Here is a 14,003-nt window from a genome sequence, read left to right as displayed (position 1 = left end):
CAGAGTTTTAACGAAAAAAAGTGAATAACTTTTGAGTTGGACAACGAGAGAATTGATTGTTATTAATGTAAACGAGTCATTAGTAATATGATTTTGTGGACACTGTTCTACTGATCACTTGACATGGGTTCATAAAGATCAAAGATAATCAAAGTGGCGGTCAAATGGAGGTGGCGATCAAATAGAGAGTGGCGCTTTATTTTTCAACCCTTCTCTTATAGTAGGGGTCAAATAGAGGCGGCGTTCAAATAGAGGTGGCGTTCAAATAGAGGTGGCGTTCAATTAGAGGTTTTACGGTATATTCAAGAACAAGTGACATGAACAAACCATAATTATAATACACGCAAAAACAAAAATTAACATTTTAGAAACAAAAATATTTGCATTGTTTGCTTGGATAGCTATATTCTGCATGCTATAACTCGGCAAGTTGCTTTCTGATTGTTGCTTTCATGTGAAAACATTTCATCACCTTCTGGCTTTTCAATACCTTCCACAGCATCTGCTGACCTGAACTCTTCTTCTGCACTGCTAAACTGGTCGATATTAGTGTTCAAACAAATTTTTTAGCAGAGCAAAACTTTTACGTGTTGCTATCTGAAAAAAACCTTTCGCGAAAATAATGATAAGTTTTAGCCGGATGCGTACTTAGCACAGTCATCCAAAGCATCGTAATTACTAAACAGGTTTTCACATACATTGAAGTATCAAGACCGCGTTAAACAAGGAACTACTATTAGCCTGATTCAGTCACTAACTATTTCCATGGTCTTGCAATCAAAGTATTTAACAAAAAAACCTAAAGACTTTGCGTTGGAAAACGAACTTTGATATAAACAGAAACAAGGAACGAATTGTTGTTAATGTAATCAGAGTCATTATTAGCACATTTTTGTGGACACTTTCCTACTAATCACTTGCTATTATGGGTTAGTAAAGATCAAAGAATGTCAAATAGTGGAGGTCAAATAGAAGTGGTATTCAAATAGAAGTGGTGTTCAATTAAAGGGTGGCGCTCTAATTTTCAACCCTTTTCCCAAAGTGGTATTCAAATAGAGGTGGCCTTCATATAAAGGTGGCATTCAAATACAGGTTTTATGGTACTTGGTTGCTCTTACATAACATGAAAAGTCACTGCAGAAACCATATGCTTGCTCTAAGAATAGCAATTCCATCAGCCCATCAATGTATCGACTAAGTGACCCATTGTAAGAAAAATAGCTAAAACCAAGAACTATTAACAACGATGCCAGGTGTAAGATGGCATAAGGTGTAAGATGATGCAATGAACAACCACGTAAACCGGCAGGTCAGTAGTGAAAGAGGTGTTCATGGATAGCTTGAGCTTCAGTGCAGTCAATCAGCATTGATTTGTGTTATGACAAGGGCTACAATGTCAAGCTCAGGTAATTAGGTGCAACTAATTCAACTAATTAAAATTAAAGATAGCCAGTTCCCTGAAGAGTATATCTACATATCATATATGAATCAATGCGAGTAAAGTTAGCAGAACAATGTCACTCGATTTAAAAAATAACTATAAATAAACAGACACGGACAGACAGACAAGTCAAAAGACATATATGTATATATATATGCTAGCATATATAATATAGCTAGCATATTATATATACATATATATATATATATGCTAGCTGTACTACCCGGTGTTGCCTGGGTAATAAAAGAAAGTCTTTGGACAGATAACTTATTAGTATTTTACATACAACAATATTTGCCAACGATAGCTGATTTTTAACATGTGGGCAACGCCGCTAAACAGTTAAACACTTTTATAGTTGTTTTACTTTGTTTCTTAATTTATTTGACTTGCATAGAATATTTTTCTCCTGATATCAAGTTTGAAAGTTAGAATGGTAACTGTTGTTATTTGTTGAATACAAATTTTCTGTGCAAAGACTTTTATTACCCGGGCAACGCCGGGCATTCAGCTAATATATGTATACATACAGATATATCAATAAATGTAGAAAGATGGATAAATAAATGCCCAAATAAATACATGTACGTAGTAAAATATACAGGTACATGCAGATAGCCAATAACAAGCCACCTAATCACACTTGAATGGAAAGGGATGCCACTTCAAGTAAATAACATAGCTCCTATTTCTCAATCTATCATAGCAACATTATATTTTCCATTATTATTACATTATTATTTTTTACACTGTGATATCAAATGTGAGTATACAGCATTACTAAAAATCATGAGCAGAAAATTAAGTAAAAATTGTATTTGGTAGCAATTTATTGTCTAATCAAATTTGAGGTTGACTGTGCCTCAGCAAATCAAATAGTACACGTCTGACCCTGTTTAGCTTTGGCTTCAATGACTCCTTTTTGAACCGATGTGAAAAACCTATTTTTGCTGTCTATTGACCAACCTATCATTGGTCAGGAGGGGGGGGGGGGTGTGCCAAGTTAGGAGATATTCAAACCATAACTGCCATGTACAACTTTTATCGTTATTGCTAGATACACCAGACACTCTGATTCCGATTTTGTACCCAAAATAAAGATTGGTCCACTAACTTTCAAAGTCATGAAGGAATTTTTAAAGCGTTTCAATATCCATTTCGAAAACAACACAATCGGCACAACAAGCTACGCCCATAAATATTTGACGTAGCCTAGCTTTTTAGGAACGGAAGTTAGAGATGTTTAGCTCGATTTAGAATGATAGAGATGGGTGTCTTAAAACCCATTACTATCTAAATTCGGCCTTCAAAATAATCTGTCTTTTATGAAGGTAGATAAAATATTTAAAATTGCTCATAGCTTGTTACAGGATGTTTAATAGGCTGAACGCTAAGAAAAATGAGCTCAAAAAAACGTGATATTATTACAAGCTAGCGTTGTAATCGCGCTTTTATGAGCTCATTTTTAAATATGCAATGTTAAATAGCTTATCTATCTTTCAGAAAAGACTAAGATTATTTTTAAGGCTGAATTTAGATGATAATGGGTTTTAAGACAGCCATCTTTATCATTCTAAATCGGACTAAACATCCCCAATTTCCATTCCTAAAAAGCAAGTGTACGTCACATATTTATGAGCTTAGCTTGATGTGCCGATTGTGCTGTTTTCGAGACCAATATTAAAACACTGTAAAAAGCCTTCATTACTCTGAAAGTTAGTGGACCAATCTTTATTTTGAGTACAAAATCGGAATCAGTGTGTCTAATTTACCTAGAAAATACGATAAAAGTTGTATGTGGCAGTTATGGTTTAAATATCTCCTAACTTGGCATTAAAAACAATACAGATGTTTTCAGCTGAGTCACGGTTTAACAGAAGTAAACACTAAATGTATAGTGTTCTAGTTGGAGCAGTTTCTTAGATATCACTTAACTTGGCATTAAAAGACGAATGGAAGCTGCTATAAAACAGCGTAAGTGTTCAACCTCCTGGTGAGAGAACCTTGTCATATTTACCTACTTATATATTCAAAAGTAGTGAATGTTTGAGGCACACAGACTGTTCTCTTACAACTAACGAAATACTTTTGCTTAACGAACTCAAGTACTTGTGCAAAGGACTTGTGTTTAGCATAAAGACAAGACACTATGATCACTGTTATGGAGTAGCACAACTCCAAATTGTTTGACAAGCTTAGAGCTATGGATAGAACAGGTGTAATAAATTCAGCAACCAAACACGCTCACTTCTGCTTGACTAAACACACACTAACTGATCAAACTACAGACTACCACCAAACAATAATTTACTGTATTACATTCTTCATTAAATTGTCTCCCTGTAAAAATTTCAATTCATTGTTTAGATGCCACAACCCAAATATATGCTATTAAAAACAGATTAATAAGATAACAATAGCTAACCTGAACTTTAGAAGTTTTGGTAGATGCTATGGAGGTCTCCGAAGCACTCGAGATTAACGGCTTCTTAGCCCGCCGTCGAGATTGAACAAGTGGGGAGAGAGTAGTGTCCATTGCTGTAATAACAGCAGCGGTTACATGCATTTCTTTTCATCACACATAACAATCACTTGAAAACTTATATGTAAGTAGCGGTAGTGATAAAGGTACAGAGCTAGTCTAACTTGTGCTGCATGAACTTTAAATTGAGTTTTCTTATCTATGTGTTTTATAATTTTCACATTTACTCCTAATTATCCGGTGCTCTTTTTACTTCCACATACTGTAATGACAACTTTCTTCCTCACAAAACTACTAGACAGCTTCATAGACCTTAAAGAAATTAGTCTACATATTTCACATCATGATTTTTTATGGAAAGCGTTGTTTCGTTCCTTTTTCACTGCTACTACTACTCAGTGATTGTATAAGTAAAAAAAATGAAGTACTGCTTAATATTATCCAAACACTGATTATTTTAATGAACTAATCTGAAAACGTTTTCCTATTAATTGCTGTTTTAATTTTACGAAAAGTGTAGCTAATTTCCAGTTTGCACTGCTACTACCCCCGCACTATTGGTGTTAGAGACGAACTTACACAAGATTTTAGTGGATTTTATTGGAAAGTATCCATATTTTTTTAATTATATGTGATTGTTTTGATGTTTGACGTGATCCGACATGAAAACTTGATCATGATTAAAACACACACAAATGAAATGATGAAATGATGTCACTAGTTGCTATCATTGCTGTAGTTGATATCAGTTATTGTGTTCAAGTTGCAGCGTTACGCATCTCTATTCTATCAGTCTCTTTGCAACTATAGATATCATAATCGCTAGAGGTGCCCCGATGTTGGTATTGGAATCGGTGCTGATATGGGCGTCAAGTATTTGAATCGGTATCTATTGATCTTTTCTTAGAAAATCTGAAATTTCAGATACTTTTTGCAGATCAACTATTGAGCAGAAAACAGTATTTTACCCTGCTACACTGATAAAGATCCTCAGCAGCAAGTTCCTTACTCTTACCTAATAAATTTCGGGTGTGGTACATTACTTAATTCATGTCTATAGCCTGATCAACATCAACACAGCTGAGGAACTTTTTTGCTTTAGACAGGACGTGATCACAAAGTGTGGTATTTCCCAATTACAGCAATGGGATTTATTGCAGCCAATCACAAGCAAGATAACAAAGGGAAAAAATAATGCAGTGTAATTTTTTTTTACTAGCATTACGAAAGTAATTTGAGCAGATCGGTATCTGAATCGGCTGGTGAATTTAAAATCGGGACATCTCTAATAATCGCACTTTTGCTTTATTTGCGTGTTTTACCTGCGATAAAATTTTTCGATTTAATCTTGAAACATCCTGGCAGTCAGATACTCTCACACATAAAAAAAAAATTAAGATAAAAAATGCCGATACTTTTGGATAAAACCTACTAAAATTTTGTGCAAGTTCATCGTCAAGATCTATGATTTTAAAACTAAAAAGAAAGTATGAAACACTAATACTTTTTTTAAACTAAACTATGTGAAAGAGATCTGAGTATTTAAAAACTAGAGTGTTGTAAAAAACTTAAGAATGTTATGAATTATTTTGGATATAGAGCCAAATAATTGGACTACAGTGCACCCTGCCATGCGACATTAATTCATTCAAGTGTTGGCATCGTCTGACGAAAGTGTCGCATAGAGGGGTGTAGAACCCCATAGTGTTTATCTAATGCAAACACCGCCTGGTAAAAACATTAACATTTTATATACGTATTAAAAACTGTAAGTCTTAAAACTTATTTACAAAATAGTATGTTGTCATTAGTAACTATAATTACCTACAGTAACTTTAGTGTATTTAGTGGTTGTGATCTGCAAAAAAATGTAGCATTACAATGTACTGTGTGCAGTAAGAAGTTCTTGCCTTTAGACATATCTTTTAATTTAACTTAGATAAGTTAGCTTACTAAACACACACTTGCGGCTAAGTTCTAGTATGCATTTACTAAACTAAACATTAATTTGTCGGCTAAAATTTTATTACCTATCTGTTTCCAGGTTCATCAAAATTTCTGTGAATAGTGTATCAGCATCTTTGTAATTTCGACGTATTCATCACACCGACTGTCAAATTTAAATTTCGAAAGAAATTTTGGTTGATGTATGGCGGAGAATGACGGGGACGGAAAAACATCGTGCTCTTGAGTTGTAAGACCAAAAACTGTATAACAGGGTAATTTGACACAATAGAAAGAGATTGTCAGATACAACTCATCAATACGCTATACTCCAATTACCTTCCACCCTACATTTTTTCCCAGAAGCGTTATTCACACGCTAGGTGACTATTTTTAAGCTCAAACAAAACACAGGAAACACATATGGGCGTAAAACCAATATGGCTTATGATTAACATAAGATAAATTCAAATTACGTAAGGCAAATAAGGAACCAAACAGATCACACAAAAAAGCTAGTCTTGTTTGCCAAATCTGGCAGGTAATGTCCACGTGGCAACTTTTATAGTTGATTAATGCCTTAGATATGCTAATGTAGCGCGAGACACTTCACCAAGTAAATAAAAAACAATCGAACAGCTTCCCTAAAGATGCATAACTCAGCTAGAGACTGGAGTTGATTCTGAGAACCAGAAGCGAAGTCGTCGAGATTCCATTCATGCAATACATAAACACAACTGGATGGTTTGTAAATTGCACTATGACAATGCTCACCAAGGACTGTCTATACAGATGTAAGCGTAAAACGTCAACTAAATGATTGGATGTTACTTGACTAACACACAATAAAGTGAATAAATGATGAGGGGAGGAAGACAATGAGCTCTTACATTACCAGAACATATATCAGCTAAGCCAATGACTTCTTCAACTAAATATTTTGATTCCATTATATTTCGTCATGTACAACAACTATCAATATACAGCCTTCGCTGGTTACTGTTTACACCAACATTCTTAATAAAAATGAATTATATGAGATGGATTAGAAACTAAATTTAAAAGGAATAGGCTAATATTATAATATTAACACATTAAATTAAAAGTGCCTACGATACCATTGCTCATGGTGCTGTATGCTAGAAAGACAGCTCAGGGGTGGAATATAAATATGAGCAGTCGGTTTATCAATATCAATTGTGTAACCAATTTCAATCAAATCGCTAACAGCTGTGCATTCTAATTGTTTTTTACTTTTGCTACAGCAAAGCCATACAGACAGTATGTTGAAAAACCTAATAGCATAGGGAAAGATTTCATCACCAACCAGGACTCTGAATTGTGTTGGAAACTTGTGAATCAGAATCAGCGATGATCACTCTTGTGCGCCTTCCACGTTTAATAGGTGGCGACAAGCCTGTGCAGGTGTCCTGAGAGGTTGCACCTGCAAACAATATGAAGTAAATAGGTAGTAGATAACTTGAGAACTTGAAGGGATAGTTTATGCTTTCTTACTGAATACTGTAATGACACCCAAGATAGGATTTAATTTCTGGTTTGTTACAAAATCTTTACAAGCATAGTAAAAGCGCAGTAAAATATATTGTCTTTCTGAACTTGCTAGCCAAGCTGAAGCATTTTGTGAAATAAATTCAAACTATACAAAACAGCTTCAACATAAAGACAAGACTTTTAGTTTATAGGTAACCAAACAACACAGACTTCAATTTAGCGATTAACTAGACATGTGGAGTAATGACTACGCCATTTGATGATGTACCTGGAGATTTGGCCACGCCAGAAAAACTCCTAACATCTGATTGCGAAGTGGTTTTGCCCGCCAAACTGGTTCCAGTAGCCTTTGCACCTTTAGCTTTGCGATCTATTTGGCGATAATTTTCTTTCCCATCTGGAGTACGTCTCGATCTAATGCGTGGAGTTACATTTGAAATAGAAGTTGGAGATTTTGTTACTCGTGTGCTCATGTTGCTCGGTTCACTATTTTGTGCACAATTTTCATACTTGGTCTCCGTCCTCTTAGACTGTGGCCCTCGACGTGAAGATCTGGTGCTTCTTAATTTTAAGTCGATATTTCCTTCCGCTGCATTAGAGCTCAATGTTGGGGAACCTATGCGAGCTAATTCTCTACTCTCAGGTTTAGCATGATCAGTTATGGTTGCGGCATGGTCTTTAGGCTTCTTTGTGGTGGAGTGGTTAGATTTAAGCTCCTTGGTTTTATCATTTAATGAAGGAGTTAACTTAGCCTCAACCCTAATACTTGAAGGGGATAAACAATCGGCACCAATTTCTATTTTAACAGCTGATAGGTTCGCCACAGGCTGTCTGTTGGGAACGACTGTAGAATCATAATCGAGGTTCTCTTTCACTCTGCGTAAACGCTCGCTCCGAGTCTCGAGTTGATCTCGAGTCTTTACTTCAGTCCCCTCATTGGCTACCTTGCTAGCATATGACATAGATGCTTTTGAAATGCGTTGAGTATTTTTAGAAGAACTCAACGTTGATTCATCTCGTTCACCAGTCACTTCATGTACAGATACTCCAAGCTCATGGCCAGATTTTTCTGAAAATTCTGTAGAAGTCTCAGGACTGGCATTTTGATCTCCATTGGTGCTAGTTAATGACCGCATAGCCTTTTTTCTAGCTGATAATGTTCGAAATCTGCAGCGTTTTTTGGGCACCTCACTTTCAATGGTTAGAGTAGTGGAACAATCTATTTCATCAATCAAGTTACGCAAGGCTGTTGTCTGACTCATCGGCGGCTCACTGTTACCATCACCCGTTTCACTGATCTCATCAATGACTTTAACCTTTTCAGAAAGCTGATCAATTCCCCAATCAGCATTCAGCTGTTTCAGAAGCATTTTCTTCTGGATAAGAGCCTTTTTAGTGTTTTTTCGTGGTTCTCGCTTTCCTTTTGTCTCCCCAAATACATTTGTATTGGCGGGTTTTCGTTTGTTTCCACACTTCTTTGACTTAACAGGACTCGGCTGTGAAGGGATGAAGTCAAATACACTGGTATCTTTAGGAGGTGATGTAGAAGCAGTTTTAACTAATTCTGAAACATTTAAATAACCAAATCAATGTGGAGGTAAGAAAACTTGTTTTATACACTTTTCATAACATAGAGCTTACCTAAAAATACATGAAAAAAGGTCAAAAAATGTCACTTGGTCTAAAATGTACGAAATGCTACAAAAGACTGCGTGTAAAATGCCATTATTATTGTTTTTCAATTGGGTAGATGCCTTAAGATGTATGTGCCAATTCAACCTTTATTAGATGAACATTTTTGATATAAAATGAACCCATATTTATATAAAAATAGACATGACAACAAAACTTAAACAATTTCCTTAATGGTGTTATGAGTGTGAGCCAGAGCCTTGACACCAAAACTCGAATTTCCCCTTCAGCCATCATTAGGCGCCTAATCAAGACTATCAAATATGCTTTTAATGTTTACATGATATACAAACTCCATTGCATGAGCATTCCTAAGCTCATTTGTGTCAATAAATGTAGTGGACAAACTCTTTACTTTGAGTATACAATAATTAGTAGTGCAGACGCTCCTACAACGTAACTAATCAGCTCCGGGAACATCTACGTTATACGAACAGTAAAATACATGTAAATGGCTTAATCTTTCCCAACATCTTTCCAAACTCTCCTCTTTGATACTTCAAGGTTGACTTGCAACAAAATTCACATTACAGTTATTTGGTATCAAAAGATTCACCATGTCTTACTCTGCTGTGTTGTAGGTTCAAAATATATGGAAATGTGATTACAAGCTCTTAAAAGTTTAAAATCGAACAGTTACAAAAATGGCCGTAGGTTGGAATCCCTTATTTTGATGACGTACTCAACTTGATGTGGTTATCATTTTGACACGTGATGTTATTAGTACAATGAAAGGCCAATAAAAAGCTCAATATAAAACGCCTCATAGCACTAGTTTACGACAAACACTTAGATTTCTACTGGAACGCTTTTATCAAATACAGATGCTTGCTACTTTACAGTTTCGTTTCAGCTTGGTCTAATCATTTAGTCATAATCTGATCATGTGTCCCATATTTCCCCGCCAAATGGCGCGAACAATTTCTGCAGCATTTTTCGACCATCACAGGTTATCAACAGGCTCCTCATGTTTATCAGAGGACGATATGCACGCCATCAAGCTAAAGTTAAAAATTAAACTGATTTTTAGGCTAGGTTTTTGAGATACCAGTGCTCAAAATGACAGCATTACGATGATAATGAAATAGACGCGTAAGGACAACAGACATGGTTTTATTGACTGCTGAAGTATATTTGTGAAAACATTTTGACGATTGAGGTTGCATGAAAGTGTAAACAGAAGCACAGCATGTTCAACTACGTCACATTTGAGCTGTTTTGAGAGAGAGGGATTCCAACCTACGACCATTTTCATGATGGTTGTGGCTCGTTTTTGAGCTTTCAAGAGCTTATAATCACATTTCCACATATTATAAACTTACAACACAGCAGAGTAAGACATGGTGAATCTTTTGATACCAAATAACTGTAATGCAAATTCTGTTGCAAGTCAACCTTTCAAAAAGGAAAAATTAGACTTGACTTGTTAATTTATTGGCTGCACCGTAACAGTTGTATTATTGGTTTGTATCAACAACTTTTCTCCTTTTTCTTATCACTTTCACCAAGCTTGAAGTAATTTTACTATAAACTAAGGGGCATGCACACCTTGACGCCAATTTACAATGATTTCTTTATTTATTTCTAGACAGGAAGGTGTATTCTACAAAGGAAAAATAATAAAAGATATTTTGTCACCAGTAAAGTAAAACAAAAATATATTTACTACAATAAGCGCGGTATCTATCTGCCCGCCATCTGTCTACGAGGTTTAAGGTTAGGATGAAAGATAGCTTTCGACAATACTCCAACTTATGACATTCAGACTGATAGATCGACACTGTAACACCTGCACCAATAGTTGTGCAGCTACTTATTATCTATGCTTTATGACAACTTGACGATCTCTCACGACACACTAGACTGTCAGGGTACTCGTATATATAACAGAGATAATCTTAAGCCTGGTTTCCATATCGATTGCGAGACTCCGGCGGTAATCTTGCGCAGCAAAACGATTGCGACGCTAGGCGGCTTATATTCACATAAAGCTGCATCGCTAATAACGGCATAAAAATATTCGCTCGCAATGCCGTTTCGACAATGCTGACCTTCACCTGTACATTGAATTTCGAGAAGGTTTTGTCTGCGGCTATTCGCGAAATTTGAACAGCGCTAACTAAACTCTTGCGTTGTCGCCAGCAACTACCAACGGTCCCCGGCGCGTAGGTTTCCATTTCACCGCTAATAGCCTGCGGTGCTTTGCGACGTATATGGGAACCAGGCTTTATACGTCATTTTTCTTTCACAAGTATGACAAGAGTGAAAGTGATATTTTCAGGGCTAACTATGGGATTCTTTATATTCAAATTGTATTTCAAAAATTTGCATCGACTCCACACTTTATACGTTATATGGAATTTTTTACATAGTACGAAGCAAAGTCTTTACATAAATTCTTTACGTTATGTGGAATTTACGTTGTAGGAGGTATACGTTGTATGAGCCTCTACCGTATTGAAAAAAGACCAAATCTCTTGGTACCAACCATAAATATACACGTATGAATCTGAAGAGTTATATTGCGTAAAAAGTAATGTTAAACCAATACTAACTAGACTGAATGCCGTGCAGAATGACACAAAGTCACTTATAGAGCAAGCCCGACCCTCTCACACCAATCTAGTTCCTTCTGAGAATTTTTTTGACCCACGAGATTTGAGCATTGGCACGACTAAAAAGATATAGCCTAAATGAAATATTTCTTACATATGTATATGAGTGTACTTATATGTACATATATTATACCAGCTGATAAATGAGGAATGACTAATACAACAGTGCTCTACAAATTAATGGTACAGTAATACATACATCACAGATTATCTTTAACACGCTTTCCATACAGTATTTCGGCTCAGTAATTACTCAACTAATAGACAGTTTTTTCTTGCATGGGTAAAAATGTCACTTTGGGGTTATCTGCTCTTGTAGGTGGATATTTTCATAACAAAAATTCTTGAATAAACCATTTAAACATTGACAAAATCTCTTCTTAAGAGTCTGCCTTTTATCTACTTCGTTTGTAGAAACTGCCAAACGTTTTTTATAACACTTGCCATAATCCCGTGTACATCACCTTGCTAATCCACACAACTAGTTAATTCAGACAAAGTATCCAGACAGTCCGAATAATGCCCTGCGAAAATAACTCAATGAGACCATTGGCTGATTTCAAGCTCTGGCATGTTTTTGTAAACAAGGGAGAATTGTAAAATAACATAAAATAACTTCAAAACACTTTTTGCATCTCATGGCAATTAGTTGGAAAAGTGACATACCAAAGTGCATACTAGTTAGGGCAGAGGTCGGCAACCTTTTCCACTCAGAGAGCCATTTGGACCCGTTTTCAACAAGAAAAAACGCAGTGGGAGCCACAAACCCCCTTTCATATTTCAAATTAAAAGACATATAAATACCAGATGTAAATTTTTTGTTTAGCTTTTAATGTTTTTATACAATGTTTACATCATAAAACATAAATTTGTGGCATGTATAATGATTTAACAGCTGAGAAAACAAAATTACACTTTTGCAAAGAACAATAAAATAATTTCGGTGGTTTTATTGGCGCATAAACTGTTATGAAGTGTACTACCTGTATTAGTGTTGTTTTTCAGTAGTGTTGTTGACGATATTGCAGACCTAAGTGGCTGACTAGCCTTACTAGATTTCTAATTGTTTAATTAATCCAGTTCGTTGACATAATATCAGGAGGTATCTCGTAGCGATCTGACCTTCGCTACATTTTTCGGTACTTTTATGTTACAGTCACGTGATGATCATGTGATAAGGTATTAATAATACAACATAATGTAAATAACGACGCTTAGCAAGCGACAATGTTTGATTTATCACCATACTTACCATTTTTAAAATTATATTACAAAATCTAGAGATAAAATTTCTATATTGTTATGAATTACTTGGCACATGGTGATAAAAAGAGAAAATTCTAAAGTCAGAGGGAGCCGCAGTGAGGGGATGAAAGAGCCGCAGGTTGCCGACCCCTGAGTTGTAATAAACCGCCACTAGATAAGGGGCGGCGCAAACATTTGCCGTATAGAACAGCTGTTTAAACGTTGTGAATCAGAGTAGGGCATGGCAGAACACTTCCATATTGACCACTGTCCAAGTACAGTACTGATAATAAACTGGTGAGACTAGCTTGCGAACGAACGCTGCCATGTTGATGCGAATATGGGCAGCATCGTTGACATCCTTTGTGGGTAGAGTTACAATGAATTAGAAAAACTAAAACCAATACCATTCCTCAACATACAGTGAGGTACGAGACAAATTTGAGCTACGAGCATACGAACTGACTCTCGATGTAATAGCTAAGTGGCGAAGGATGCAAAAACAACATTGCTTGGTCTTCCTAGTTGGAACAGTTTGAAAAAGTTTTAAAAAGGCTGGCTAAAAATGATAGCAAAAGCGAGGCAAAGCCGAGCCGAAAAATAACGGAAATGAAGTCAAAATTAGACTCAAGTTTTGTTTAAGATTAAAGCTTAGCTTTAAGCGCGTTTAGCAAACTAAATTCATTAAAATTGTATGTTATGTAGTGTCACGTATGTCATTCACGTGTCACTGTCAAGTCTCTCTCACACCCCTGATAGCCACTATATCTGTCCTGAATGGAAGAACTCTATACAGCACTGTACAGAGTAATGTTACATTTTATCGCAGATAATAACCGCTAGATAGGTATTTGTTACCCTGTCAGCGTAATTAGTGAATTGCAACAATTAAAAACACACTTTTCAATCGTAATATCCCGTTTTTAGGTGTTTTTTCAGAGTATGGGAACGGATTAATTTTTATTTAGCTACAATAGGGCGAGTTCTCAAATCGAATTTGAGAACTCGCCCGTCTTTACACTTTACGGTTATATGGAATTTTTTAAATAGTAGGAAGCAAAAACTTCACATA

The 14,003-nt window shown here is 35.8% G+C and overlaps 1 protein-coding gene across 2 annotated transcripts in view; it reads right to left on the bottom strand.

The window, feature by feature from the left end:
- LOC137387428 (serine-rich adhesin for platelets-like) overlaps nucleotides 1-14,003 on the bottom strand; it is a 37,758-nt gene that overhangs the window by 20,361 nt on the left and 3,394 nt on the right. For both annotated transcript variants that reach the window (XR_010977907.1, XM_068073852.1), the window contains exons 4-6: nucleotides 7,648-8,943; nucleotides 7,195-7,311; nucleotides 3,867-3,979 (exon numbers count right to left, since the gene is read on the bottom strand). Coding sequence is in view for 1 of the 2 variants with exons in the window: in XM_068073852.1 (XP_067929953.1) it covers nucleotides 3,867-3,979; nucleotides 7,195-7,311; nucleotides 7,648-8,943 (1,526 nt within the window). In the remaining variant the exon portion in view is untranslated. The remainder of the gene's footprint in view (nucleotides 1-3,866; nucleotides 3,980-7,194; nucleotides 7,312-7,647; nucleotides 8,944-14,003) is intronic.

The sequence above is a fragment of the Watersipora subatra genome, chromosome 2 (assembly GCF_963576615.1).
Source record: "Watersipora subatra chromosome 2, tzWatSuba1.1, whole genome shotgun sequence".
Taxonomy (NCBI): Eukaryota; Metazoa; Bryozoa; class Gymnolaemata; order Cheilostomatida; family Watersiporidae; genus Watersipora; species Watersipora subatra.
The sequence above is the reverse complement of the archived record's forward strand: the minus strand, read 5'-3'. Positions and strand labels throughout refer to the sequence as shown.